Source organism: Engystomops pustulosus, chromosome 3 (assembly GCF_040894005.1).
Source record: "Engystomops pustulosus chromosome 3, aEngPut4.maternal, whole genome shotgun sequence".
Classification (NCBI taxonomy): Eukaryota; Metazoa; Chordata; class Amphibia; order Anura; family Leptodactylidae; genus Engystomops; species Engystomops pustulosus.
This window is the reverse complement of record NC_092413.1, coordinates 105,136,990-105,151,864: the sequence shown is the minus strand read 5'-3', so window position 1 is coordinate 105,151,864 and position 14,875 is coordinate 105,136,990. Positions and strand designations below refer to the sequence as shown.

Sequence of the window (14,875 nt, the reverse complement as noted above, 5' to 3'; positions counted from 1 at the left end):
ACGCACGCACACGGCTGCGGGCCCGGAAGCAGGAGCGAGGATGGGTAAGTAGATGTTGCGGGGTGTGGGGACACACAGAGAGTCATGGGTGAGCCCGCTGAGCACTATGTACAAAATAATCCCTCCCCCCTGGGGATCAATAACGTTGTTTCATATTGTATATACCAGTGCATAAAGCTCTTGGGTACATAAAATCCTCCTATTGACAGCCACTAAGCTCATAGCCTAGACGCTTTTTATCTCTATAGCAGGTTGTGGGTTAAAATTTCAGTCTGGGCAAAAAAAATAATTAATTTAATTAAATAGGGACGTTGGGGCTTATTTACGATCGGGTGGTAGGTGGATCAAAAGGACGTGAGGATAGCCCTTTTAAGGGCTAATCCTCACGTCCCTGCACTTTTTCGCTAACTTTTAATAGCCAGATATGTAAATTTTGTTATGCAGCTACTGGGGCGTGGAGTAGCCGCATCTGAGGCGCATGCGCAGAACAGCAGGCCTGTGCCTGTGCAGCTGCGGCTTTGGAGCAGTGACCGTGCAGGCGCGGTTCGTCGGACGAGGGCGCACAGCTAGAGGAGCTACGCGCTGAAGACTTTGGGTAGGAGGAACAACAAGGCTACTGGGACGTGGAGTAGCCGCCCCATGTAACCTCAGATGCGACTACGCCACGCTCCAGTATCCGCATAACAAAATTTACATATCTGGCTATTAAAAGTTAGCAAAAAAGTGCGGGGACGTGAGGATTAGCCCTTAAAAGGGCTATCCTCACGTCCCATTGATCCACCTACCACCCCATCTACCTTTATAGTTAGATTCGTGGTGGTAGGTTCCCTTTAACCATTCTGGCTTTGAAAGTATCATATAAGTACAGACATTCTGATGCATCGTGCATTATAGAAAGATACCCCCGGTGAAAGATTGCTTAGTGTACTTACTGTGCTTAGTGGTAATATTCCGTTGGGGTAACTACAGATCACAAAATTGACAGAGAAGTTGGGGCGCGGGAAGATGAAGCCAGAGGTAACTAAAGCGTCTGGAGGAGGGGCAGGACTCTCGTCATCCAGCAGGGAGTGACTCATGGGTGATCCTGCTTTAGCTGGGTTGCGGCACTGCTAAAGAAGAGGGAAGAAGACGAGCCGTGGGTGTGCCAAAAGGTAAGTACTCTGTTTTTGTTTATTACTGGGAATAGTGTGCTGGCTTGCTACCTATATACTGTTTTGGGGGGTGAGCTGCAGTATGCTGGCTACCTATTTACTGGGGGGGGGGCGCTTCACTGTGCTGGCTACCTATGTGGTGGGGTAGGCTGTATAATTATTACAGGGGCACAGTATGAATTAAAAGGGGTGGCTGCATATATGGCAGTACTATATACATGTATATTAGAGGGCTGTACATATGTAAAATCATTTGGGATACTGTATATATGTATATAGGGAGCGGGAATTGGTCCTGATGCTTTGTTTCTGTATGAAGCTTGGTTCTAGCACTGTTCTAAGCTTTGTTCTGGTAAAGTCCAGATACTGGTGATCAGGGGTGTACCAAGCCTGTCTGCTGCCTGAGGCGAGCCATAGAGAGATGCCCCCCCCCCCCCACCGCCATTTATAAGGGAATGTCAGGACCAGATCCATCATATTGGTTTGGTGTGAAAATAAATTGATGCAAAATACATACAGAGTACCGCCATGTAGTACAAGATAGATACAGTGTACAGCCATGTAGTATAAAATTCATATAGTACCGTCATGTAGTAGAAAACATATACAGCCAGGGCCCCCATTGAATGTAGTCCAGACAGGGAACAGTAATATACCCCCCACGCCAGCAATGACTGTATAAAGCTCCACCCAAAAGAAAGCAATTACTGTATACATATATATATATATATATATATCACACACACATCACAAATTACACACACATATACATAAACCTATTTCATGTTATACCTGTATATACAGTATACACGCATTACACCTATATCTACACCCTTTACATGGTATACCTGCATATACACATACATGGCACCTATATATACACACCTATTACATGTTATACCACTATATACACACATATATAATACATTACACCTATATATACAGCTATTACAAGTCATACTTCTATATACACACGCATTACACCTATATATATATACAGCTATTACATGTCATACACATTACACCTATATATACAGCTATTACATGTTAAACCTCTATATACACAAGCATATATATATATATATATATATATATATATATATATATATATATATATATACACAGCTATTACATGTCATACCTCTATATATACATGCATTACATCTATATATATACAGCTATTACATGTCATACCTCTACATACATACGGATTACACCTATGTATACAGCTATTACATGTCATACATGTTACATGTTTACATGTTATACCTCTAAATACACACACATGACATGTTTTACACACATATACACATGACAAAACACATATAAACAGAGAACACACACACATATACATTACACTTACCTGGTATACAGCAGCAGGTCCAGGTCAGGCAGTGGATACATCAGGGAGGCCTATGGAGCTGTCTCCTCTGTGCAGGAGGCCCGGGCTGGTGGGCGGGGCTTCTCCTGTCAGCTCTGCCGGGGCCTGCACCTCCAGGGAGACCAGCCACATCTTTGAATGTGGCGCTCCCACTCCCCCTCCTCCTTGCTCTTCCTCCCCCTCGCTCCTCCAGGCTGCCTCTGTGCTAGTGACACAGGAAGCGCTAGTAAGCACTTCCTATGTCACAGCAGCGCCGCACAGGATGTCCTGCGCGGTGCTGTTAGCAATGGTACTTGCATCTAAATGATGCAAGTACTACTGTAAGTAGTAGCGGCGCAGCCTGGCAGCGTGCAAAATGCCGCCTCTCCACCAGCAGGAGGCACACCGCCCTGAGGTGAAAGTCTCAACTCGCCTCATGGCTGGTGCGCCCCTGCTGGTGATTCATGATCACACATTCACAGACCTGCTCCACTCCCGGTGCGTGAACCTCCAAGAATGCCTTTCTTCTTATCCAAGTACAATTGAATTTGTAAGGACGAGGTTCGCACTCTTGCTATGCTCTATTATAATAATTCATGACAGGTATAATATTATAATTTGGAAGGCACTGTAGATTTTAATTAAAGGGGGGACACTATATATGTTAGAATTAATTATGGGAGAGCAATTTTTTAGGGTAACCTAGTGGGATACTGCGGCATACACTCTAATCCATACATAAATGCATGTCTTTAGTATTTGTAATTTGTGGGGGGCTGTTTATGCTAAAATTCGGGGAGCATTGTATATATTTTAATAACCGTGGGGGGACATTTCTTTGAGATTTGCTCTGTACAACACATTACCTAGAAACTGCCCTGCTTACAAGCATTGTGTTAAGTATTAAGAATGCCTAGGTAGAAAAGTAATGTTACACAGTAAGGAGAAAAACACACAACATCCCTGTTTTATGATAATACGGTCATGTGTATGAGTTAAGCCAATATACCGAGGACAACTGCAAAGCCTGGTTGGAGGCTCCTCAAATGAAAAGAACACATTGGGTCCCCCGGACGCATTTTCGTTGGGTTTTCGCATGAGACCGGATTTTGGAATCCGACGGATTCGGACAAATCGCGGAATTTATGTTGCAAGCTCAAACACTTACATGCACCAGGAAGAAGAAGGTGACCTGATCAGGGAAGCGGAATCGGACGCACGCTCGTAGTGAATCACGGCAGCTATGCATGGGAGTCGGGGAATGCAGCTCGGGGATCGCACAGGGACGGGGCAGATTTACTGTGGAGGATTCGGGTATTCCGGCGATTCACTAAGGCAGTTCCTCCAACGTCCACCAGGTGCCGCTGCTGCGCTGAAGTTCATCGGAATGCACTGAAGTACACCAAGCTGGGCCGGGTGCAGGTAAGCGTGTGTCCTGCGACACTTTTTTTTTTTTGAAATATGGGGTTTCTCCGAATTCGTCGGGTTTTCGTTCAGCCACGCCCCCGATTTCCGTCGCATGCAGGCCGGCGCCGATGCGCCACAATCCGATCGCGTGCGCCAAAAACCCGGGGCAATTTAGGGAAAATCGGTGCAAAACAGAAAAATTCGGGTAACCCGCCGTATTCGTAACGCGATTCGGGCCCTTAGAAAATGACCCCCGTTATGTAACTAACCACTAGATGTCCCTCTGTAACAGAAGCTAAGAGATTTAAATAAACAATGGCATCATCACTAAAGGTATGAAGTACATTCACATTTATTAATGTTACTTTATTAACTACAGGTGGATTAAATGATTTTAGCTGCTAGATGATTAATAATACTGAATTATACTGTTCATTTGTCATTTCTTAACAATGAAACGGTGTTCTTTTATTTACTCACATGCAATGTAATTGAGACAGACTCTAAAAACACATGATACCTTTTTCCTGAAAAAATTATTTACAGTTATGCCATGCAAGTGAAAACTAAAGCCTGGTATTTGTTGCGGAATGCAGCACCTATTCTTTATAAATACCAAATACTCTCTAGTCTCCTGCAGTTACCAGCGAAACACTGCATCTAGTATCCTGTACAAATATTACATTGCATACATTTATTCTACTGTCCTGGGCACCTTGTATTTGGTAACTTCATTTTAACCTCTTAATTAATTGTCTTTTTATGCACTTGGGCAATTTATCAAGGAAGGATCGAAGCAAGTTGGAATTCTGCCATCAAAAAGTTGCATAGTAGTGTTTTAAGCCTCCTGCACGCGATCATGTGCACACCATGAAAAAGGATGGCAGTCCTTGCATTCTATCAAAATATGAGGAAAGGACTTGTCTGCCTGACTGTAACGGTAATATTTTTATGTGATGCAGGGACTTCCGTCCTCTGCACTTTGTTGGGCCGGAGGGCACACGGGCTATTTTCCACGGACTGCATACAATCATGTGCAGGACAATGATTTGGAACTTCCGTCTGAAATGAATGTACCCTCTCCTTCTTCTGAGAAGTGTGTAGGGCGGAAGACATGGTTAGCCTATATCCTGATGTACTGCAGATTTCTCAAATGTGATTTGAAAAACAGTTTTAGAGAAAATGTTACAATTTCACACCAGTAAAAGGATTTGTTTAGAAACTTAAATAACATTTTAGGACAGCAGAGTACTTCTTCGGCCTCTCTCACAGGTCCCTCTTTACCCCTTCCTTCTGGCCATGACATACCGTGATGCAGGGGCGTCGCTAGGTCAAAAGATCCGGGGCTCGTGCCCCGGATCTTTTGGCCAGTGCGCCGAATCTCCTCGGGTCAGCAGATCATCTGCCCGGGAGATTCCTTCCCTCTCGTTCTCATCACGATCTGTGTCCTCAGATCGTGATGAGAACGAGTGCAGGCGCTGCTTTCCCCTGCAAGGACCTAGCCTCCGGGAGTTCCAGAGGCCAAGGACCTGTGATGATGTCATGATCACATGACCTGCAGGGGAAAGCAGCGCACAGAAAGAGAGAGAGAGAGAGCTGCATCTGTGAGGTGAGAAACATGACAGGGACTAGGGAAGGGGGAGAACATTGTGGGCACATTATTTACTGGGGGGCTGTGTGAGGCACATTATTTCCTGGGGGGCTGTGTGTGAGGCACATTATTTCCTGGGGGGCTGTGTGAGGCACATTATTTCCTGGGGGGACTGTGTGAGGCACATTATTTCCTGGGGGGCTGTGTGTGAGGCACATTACTTACTGGGGGGCTGTGTGAGGCACATTACTTACTGGGGGGACTGTGTGAGGCACATTATTTACTGGGAAGCTGTGTGAGGCACATTATTTACTGGGGGGCTGTGTGTGAGGCACATTACTTACTGGGGGGCTGTGTGAGGCACATTATTTACTGGGGGCTGTGTGTGAGGCACATTATTTACTGGGGGGCTGTGTGTGAGGCACATTATTTACTGGGGGCTGTGTGAGGCACATTACTTATGGGGGATTGTGTGGGGCACATTATTTACTGGGGGGCTGTGTGAGGCACATTATTTACTGGGGGGCTGTGTGAGGCACATTATTTACTGGGGGGCTGTGTGTGGGGCACATTATTTACTGGGGGGACTGTGTGAGGCACATTATTTACTGGGGGCTGTGTGAGGCACATTACTTATGGGGGATTGTGTGGGGCACATTATTTACTGGGGGGCTGTGTGAGGCACATTATTTACTGGGGGGCTGTGTGTGGGGCACATTATTTACTGGGGGGCTGTGTGAGGCACATTATTTACTGGGGGGCTGTGTGTGAGGCACATTATTTACTGGGGGGGGCTGTGTGAGGCACATTACTTACTGGGGGGCTGTGTGAGGCACATTATTTACTGGGGGGATGTGTGAGGCACATTATTTACTGGGGGGACTGTGTGAGGCACATTATTTACTGGGGGGCTGCGTGAGGCACATTACTTACTGGGGGGGCTGTGTGAGGCACATTATTTACTGGGGGCTGTGTGAGGCACATTATTTACTGGGGGGATGTGTGAGGCACATTATTTACTGGGGGGGCTGTGTGGGCACATTATTTCCTGGGGGGCTGTGTGAGGCACATTACTTACTGGGGGACTGTGTGGGGACATTACTGGGGGCTGTGTGTCAGGCACATTACTTACTGGGGGCTGTGTGTGAGGCACATTACTTACTGGGGGGCTGTGTGTGAGGCACATTACTTACTGGGGGGCTGTGTGTGAGGCACATTACTTACTGGGGGCTGTGTGTGAGGCACATTACTTACTGGGGGGCTGTGTGTGAGGCACATTACTTACTGGGGGGCTGTGTGTGAGGCACATTACTTACTGGGGGGCTGTGTGTGAGGCACATTATTTACTGGGGGGCTGTGTGTGAGGCACATTACTTACTGGGGGGCTGTGTGTGAGGCACATTACTTATGGGGGGCTGTGTGAGGCACATTACTTATGGGGGGCTGTGTGAGGCACATTACTGGGGGGCTGTGTGAGGCACATTACTTATGGGGGGCTGTGTGGGCACATTACTGGGGGGGCTGTGTGAGGCACATTACTTACTGGGGGGCTGTGTGTGAGGCACATTACTTATGGGGGGCTGTGTGAGGCACATTACTTATGGGGGGCTGTGTGTGAGGCACATTACTTACTGGGGGGCTGAGTGAGGCACATTATTTACTGGGGGGCTGTGTGTGAGGCACATTACTTATGGGGGGCTGTGTGAGGCACATTACTTATGGGGGGCTGTGTGTGAGGCACATTTCTTACTGGGGGGCTGTGTGAGGCACATTACTTACTGGGGGGACTGTGTGAGGCACATTACTTACTGGGGGGCTGTGTGAGGCACATTATTTACTGGGGGGCTGTGTGTGAGGCACATTACTTATGGGGGGCTGTGTGAGGCACATTACTTATGGGGGGCTGTGTGAGGCACATTACTTATGGGGGGCTGTGTGAGGCACATTACTTATGGGGGGCTGTGTGTGAGGCACATTACTTACTGGGGGGCTGTGTGAGGCACATTACTTACTGGGGGGACTGTGTGAGGCACATTACTTACTGGGGGGCTGTGTGATGCACATTATTTACTGGGGGGCTGTGTGAGGCACATTACTTACTGGGGGAGCTGTGTGAGGCACATTATTTACTGGGGGGCTGTGTGAGGCACATTATTTACTGGGGGGGCTGTGTGAGGCACATTATTTACTGGGGGGGCTGTGTGAGGCACATTATTTCCTGGGGGACTGTGTGAGGCACATTATTTACTGGGGGGCTGTGTGAGGCACATTATTTACTGGGGGGCTGTGTGAGGCACATTACTTACTGGGGGGCTGTGTGGGCACATTACTTACTGGGGGGCTGTGTGGGGACATTACTGGGGGGCTGTGTGAGGCACATTACTTAGTGGGGGCTGTGTGGGGGACATTTCTTGGAGCGTGTTCACACATGGCACTAGGACAGGCCTCGGTTTGATCACATATATTTTCCAGTAATACACATGTGATGGGTAACACGCTCCTGGTTTTGTTTAAATGCAAGACAAAGGTGTGAGCGCAGCCTTACAGTATTTGGGGAGATTGTTAGGGGCGGCAGCAGGATAACACTGCCCGGGAACCAAGATGTAGGGACAATGAGGAACATAAGATGTGGTGATGGGGATTTCTCCTTTGTTCTCTGTAGCTGTATATACTGGAAGTAACCTTGTTATTGGCACAACCACATGTGAGGGCGATATGTACAGGAGGGGGCATTACTGAAAGTGCAATACACATGCATTGGGGCCCGTGCCCCGGATCTTTTACCACCCTAGCAACGCCCCTGCCGTGATGTGTGGTCTACTGCCCTTCTTGTGACATCAAGCAATAGTGTTTTTAAACTAAATCAAAGCTAACAGAGGCGGGCCATGACTGATTGCATATGCATTTCTATGTAAACGCATGCCATCGTCAACCAGCACCCACAGTCTTGTATTGTCTAAATGCAAGGCACCTGGTGTTTGTTGTCAATCACATGCAAACTGAAACATGATATAGTTTCAAAATGGAATCAAAACGCTATCTCCTGACAGCACACTTAGGGTACATGATTCAGACAGCCTTGTGCCCAGGTGAGGACAGGGCTGGGCGGAGGAGGTGAGATAGCTGAGCGGTGAAGGATGCGCAACCTCCCTCCATAGACATATGAGCGACTGCACCATGACCGGGAGCCATAGACTTCTATTGTGGCCGTGATCACAGCCATCTGAATGTGCCCTTAGACTTGAGTAATCTGACAAATCTGTAAGCTTAATGGCTGGACAGAACTCACAAGAGATTTTGGGGTAAAATCAAAGAATTGATTATAACAGGATCCAAGTAAGTCAGTGACTATAGTTGTATGAAACAATATGCAGACCCCAGCAAAACTGAGTTCTCCTCATGATAAATCCCCCACATTGTACTGGCCATGTTTGCAGGAAGGGCTCTACATACCAGAGGCAGAACCCTCCTTTCAGCTGGAGTACCCTATCTGCTGCAGCTGACACAATCAGCCAGATTTGTTTGTTTTCTCATATTTGTGCCTCCTACCTTCTGCTTCAGGGTCTGAAGTTATACATTACAAGTAGGGATTTGGATTCTTTCAAACTGCCATGAAGCTAAAATATCTTGTTAGGAATGTCCAGTTGGTCAGAAAAAAATGTAGACCCTGCTAAAAATCATAACATTTCACTACCTTTTTGGCTTTGTTTGTTAATATAAGTGTTAGGTATTTATTTATTAGGTAGTTAGAAATTATTACTTCCCCCAATATACAACTGATTACACATCCCCTAATTAATTATTTTATATAGATGTATCACATCACCAATTAATATAAAGCCCTCTAAGGCCATACTGACATGATGCATATGTATTGTGTTTTGAAACTCAGTGCAAATGCACCAGACAAAACTTACCCAACGAATAAGTTATTTTTATACAAAAAAATTTTTTGCCTTTTAACATTTACAATAATTAACAAACAAAAACACATATGTATTTAGGTTACGTTGAGCCCAATGTGTTTGCACTAGGTTTCAAAACATAATGCAAATGCATCATGAGAAGACGTGTGAGACATCAGCGTGTTGGTGTCATTGGGGCACATTTACTAAGGGTTTTGGTGCACGCGATCGGATTGTGGCGCATTAGCGCCAGCTTGCATACGACACAAATCAGTTGGTGTGGACGTCAGACAACCCGACTGATTCAGACAAACCACGGAATTTAAAAACCAAATTGTGTCGCAGGATCACCACTCTCATTCACCGGGAAGAAGAAGGTGAACTCCGACGGACCTCAGCGGGGAAAGCAACACATGCAGAAAATTGGACGCAGCTCCGAATCCTCGTTGGACATTCCGGATCGGCATCGTCAATGACACGGGTAAGTAAATGTGCCCCATTATCTTTGTTCCAATCATCGCTCCCTGGGGCGTCATCAGGTAACGGTTGCCATGACAGCCTTGGGAGTTCGCCAGACCCGAGGATGCATGGCTAGAGAAGATTCGTCACAATGATCTAGTGGCTGTAATGAATTGTATGTAAAAATGCCATATACAGTAAATATATGATAGGAATGATCAGACCATCAAGGGTTAAAGAAGTTTTAAAAAAAAGTTTAAAAAAATCATAAAACAGTTTCCCTAAAACTGATATAAAACACAATAAACAGTAAAAATCACAAACATGTTAGGTATCGCCTATCAAAAATCTATGCCTTATCAAAATCTAAAAACTGTTATTGTCGACAGTGAACCCCATGAAGGAAAATAGCGCCCAAATGTCACAAAAGCTACTTTTACACCATTTTAGATCACATAAAAATTATAAAAAAAAAGTGATCAAAAGGTTGCACAGTGCTCAAAATGGTAGCAATGAAAACGTCAGCTCATTTCACAAAAAATGACACATCACAAACCTCTGTACACCAAAGTATGAAAAAGTTATTAGCGTCTGAAGATGGCAAAGCAATTTTTTTTTCGTACACATTTGTTTCATTTTTGAAAATATATTAAAACACAATAAAACCTATATAAATTTGGTATCACTACGATCGTACCAAACCAAAGAATAAAGAAGATGGGGCAGATTTATCAAGTGTCTGAAAGTCAGAATATTTCCAATTGCCCATGGCAACCAATCACAGCTCCCCTTTAAAATATTCATGAGCACTAGTGAAATGAAAGCTGAGCTGTGATTGGTTGCCATGGGCAACTGGAAATATTCTGACTTTCAGACTGCTTGATAAATCTGCCCCGATGTTTCATTTGGAACACACAGTGCAAGTCCTAAAAACCAAGCCCACAAGAAGTGTATGGGGGACGTATATCGGCCGTATATATACGTCGGCCGTATATACGTCCCCCATACATGTGTGTGGATGTAGCCTGAGACAAGACAAAAATGTTGCCTCAGATGACAGATACCAGAGCTGTGAGCTGAGCAGCAGAATGTGGTAGATGTGGCCCTGGGCAGTTGTATAATACAGCCGATACTTGCCGTTATGTTGTGATATTCATGCTTGCAGTTAACCTGTCTGGCACTGCATTCCAACTTGACCCTGTAATGTCATTGAATGACAGCGATCAGGTGTCATAAATGAGGGGAGCATCACAGAGGCTCCCTAGCCTGTCATTTTACAATCCCAAATATATGAAATATAGAAGCTGTTTGTAACAATCTACTGCAATACAATTGTATTGTATGAGCAATCAGATCTCCCTAGAGTTCAAACAGCCTAGAAGATCTAAAAAGTCACTTTCATTAAATAGCAAATATAAAAAACACAAATTACTGTAGATAGTGGATAACCCCACTCTTTCAATATTTTATTACCATGCAAAGTTAGACCAGGATGCACAATTGTATAGTGGATAACAAGCCCTCATATAGCTCTGTAAATGGAAAAAAAGAAAGGAAGGGAGTAAAAATCATATTTGCACTCCTTCTTGAGGGGTTTAATAGTGGAGTCATTTTCTATTATTTTCAGATGTTTAATATCTCCAAAATCTGTGCACCAAAATATTTAGCTGTAAACATTCTTGTTTGTGTGGCGTATAAACATTAGACTACCTGGACTTCAAAGGGTGGTTGGAAATATTTTACAGTTGTGGATAATGGTGAGCTCTTCCTGTAATAAAGAATTTCCTTTCTAGTACTGGCTGAACTCGAGGAACTTGTAAGTCTGGCTTTACATCCTTGTGAAATAATTCCACATCAGCTACACAAATCCTACACACTAACACTTAAAACAGCACTACATCTATTTACAAGTCATGAAAGTACATCAAAATGTTACTTTGTCACTGATGAGTGAAGGATTTGTATAATAGGCTCGTAAATTCTGTATCCTTCGCCCTTAATTCACTAGCCTGAATATTCAACACTTCCTAAAACCTGAATGTTCTATTGGGCTGCTTGTTGAAATGGCAACTGAACAGAAATCTATCAAGTTCTTTTTGTGTCTGTTTATAAGGTCAATTTGCAAACTGTACCTATCTGCATGATTCAGTGACACAGTCTTTGCTCCACGATATTGTCCAATAATGGAGGAGATATGTACTTTGCATGCTGCACAACACTGGGGACACATGGCTCATTAGGCCTGGTGACAGCTAAATATAATCAATTTTAATGTGCAAAAATGCTTGGGGTTATTCAGCTTTGAAAAAAGTCGACTAAGCGGAGACTTCATTACAATGTACAAATACCTGAATGGGCAGTACAGAGATCTCTCCAAAGAGATAGGAATTCTTCTCCATATAACAGACATTCTAAATAGATACTGAATAAAAATCACAACAGGACATCATAATACTTATCTCAGCTGATGCAGAACCTCACAGTACACACATCACAGCTGCTAAAGAACCTCCTAATATACATGTCAGCTGCTAAAGAACCTCATAATACACACATTGATGTAATAGTACACAAATGATAAATGCAGCAATATCACAGTACAGGGATAAAACACACAGTGATGTTACAGTACAGTGCTAATATACAAACAGTAATGTCCCAGTACAGGGATAATACACACAGTAACTCACAGTGCAGAGATGATAAACACAGTGATATCTCAGTATAAGGATAATACATACAGTGGTGTCACAGTGTGGGGTAATACACACAACAATGTCACAGTACAGGAATAATACACACAGTGATATCACAGTAAAGGGTTAATACACACAGCGCTTTCACAGTAAAGTGATAATACACAGTGATGCCTGGGTGCAGGGATAACACATACAGTGATATCACAGTACAGGCTTAATACACACATTAATGTCACAGTACAGAGATAATACGCACAGTGATGTCACAGTGCAGAGACAATACGCACAGTGATGCACAGTACAGGGAAAACACATACAGTGATATCACAACACTGGGATGATACACAGTACATGGATAATGCACAACAGTGATGTCACAGTACAGCGTTAATATTCACAGCCATGTCATGGTACCTACAAGGCTATGTCTTTCCACATGTGTAGTATGATACTATGATAATGTTGGATAATGTTGGATCAAGAGTATCAAAAGACATCACAATCAAAATTTGCAGTTTTATTGCATGTATATATTTATTCGGAATCTTTATTATGTATATACATATAATTTTATACATCACTCTTGAGGCAGGAAAGTGTTGGACTACTGTCCAATCAACGAGCAATCTGCATACCATACGTACATACCAAATGACCTAAAGAGTACATATGGTGGATATGCTTTTCAACTTGTCGGTGCCCTGGACAAATGGCCATAAATGTAAGAGTCTAATGTTTTGGTTCCCACCCAGTGGCTTAGAGACCACATGTGGCTTTCATTTCCTCTCTATGTAATCCGTCCCCAGCACAAACGCAAATACATACACAAACGGCTAGTCCTAGATACAGATAGTTTGTAGGGTTTCTAGAATTAAAATGATATCAACGGTAGCTAACACAATAATAAAAGACATCTAAGTGTCTTTATATCTTTCAATATTCGGTGCAACTCAGTAGCTTTTCCCATATCAAGAAATGACTTGCTACCTCAAAATGTTGTGAAGCTACTATTTTTCCTGATTAATTTCAGTAACCTAAAATAAAGATGGTCTAGCGACAAGTAATCAAAATAGTTTTTACTTCTAGTACCTCATTTTAGCCCAATATTTTGCCAGAGCCATTGCCCACTGGAGGATGCAGGGAACCGAACAATACATTTATAAATAATATTTGATATCTGTCATCATGAAAATCTGATATTGAGCACAGAAAAAGCAAACATTTCAATCAATAAAAAAAGTTATAGATCTGTACTATAAAGAAAATGTGCCTAGGTTATTACTGTCACTCCCTTCCTAATCTTTGTATATACAACACTCCTTGAGTCCTGAGTAGACAGTTTAGGAAGTTGCAGGATGTTGACTGCTGTGACCCTGCGATCACCAGGAGGCAGGTAGCTGCCAAAAGGACGGGTGGTACAATGTGTAAAATATAGTAAAAAATTTTGGAACAAGTAACCAAGATTTCATAAATTTATGTATTCCCTATTGATAAAAAAAAAGCTTCCACCCTGAAAACATGCTGATTCCCAGCCATGCAAAATTAAATATTGTCCAGTTTTCTTTGGTGATTTGCATCCATTTAGCTTCCTTTTTTGATCCATATGTCTATTTTTAACAGATGAGTAGCATAATGTCTGTCAGAGAAAAAAACACTGCTTTGTACAGTAAACGTTGAATAGTGTCACAATTAAGCAAATAAATGGGTCTGTATGAACCCATGTCAAGGGAGTCTTTGTCTTTTTTTAGAAACACAACTATAGATGCCTCTGACATTGATTCTGAAACAAAACCTTCCTTAAACGCTGTGGAGTAGACATGCATTAAAATGCCTTATCCAAGCATTTATAGAAAGCAAAGGGGAGACCATCTGATCCCAGCGCAGAGTCCCCTGACACTTCATTTATTTCCTGCTGGATTTATTCCCCCAACATTGGACCCCCCAACATCCGCCTCTTACAGGGGCGTAACTTGAAGAGGTGTAGAGGTTGTGGTCGCACCAGGGCCCAAGAGGTTTAGGGAGCCCTTATGGTGTCACTTTCCCATATGAGAACACTATTACTAAAAACCATACATTATAGTCAGGGGCCTGGCACAGACTTTGCACTGGGGCCCATCAGCTTCTAGTTAGGGCACTGGCCTCTTACCTACAGAGAAATCATCCGGCTCACCTTCCAAGGACGTTAATTCTGATTGATATAGAGAGGAATAAAATTTACTAAATTATTCCAGAATATCCCCCTGATCTTGAACCATCTTTCCGTCCTAGTCTCGAATAAGGTGAATACCATCATTTTGCTTAAT

At 43.6% G+C, this 14,875-nt stretch overlaps 2 protein-coding genes across 2 annotated transcripts in view; one reads left to right on the top strand and one right to left on the bottom strand.

The window, feature by feature from the left end:
- Positions 1-2,717, bottom strand: part of ROS1 (ROS proto-oncogene 1, receptor tyrosine kinase) — a 123,646-nt gene extending 120,929 nt beyond the window's left edge. Inside the window, exons 1-2 of the mRNA XM_072141714.1 lie at positions 2,515-2,717; positions 933-1,109 (exon numbers count right to left, since the gene is read on the bottom strand). Coding sequence (XP_071997815.1) covers positions 933-1,076 — 144 coding nt within the window. The 5' untranslated portion in view covers positions 1,077-1,109; positions 2,515-2,717. The remainder of the gene's footprint in view (positions 1-932; positions 1,110-2,514) is intronic.
- A 7,042-nt stretch (positions 2,718-9,759) lies between these two features.
- The window catches only part of DCBLD1 (discoidin, CUB and LCCL domain containing 1), an 81,257-nt gene continuing 76,141 nt past the window's right edge, over positions 9,760-14,875 (top strand). Inside the window, exon 1 of the mRNA XM_072141712.1 lies at positions 9,760-9,895. The gene's annotated coding sequence lies outside the window, so the exon portion shown is untranslated. The remainder of the gene's footprint in view (positions 9,896-14,875) is intronic.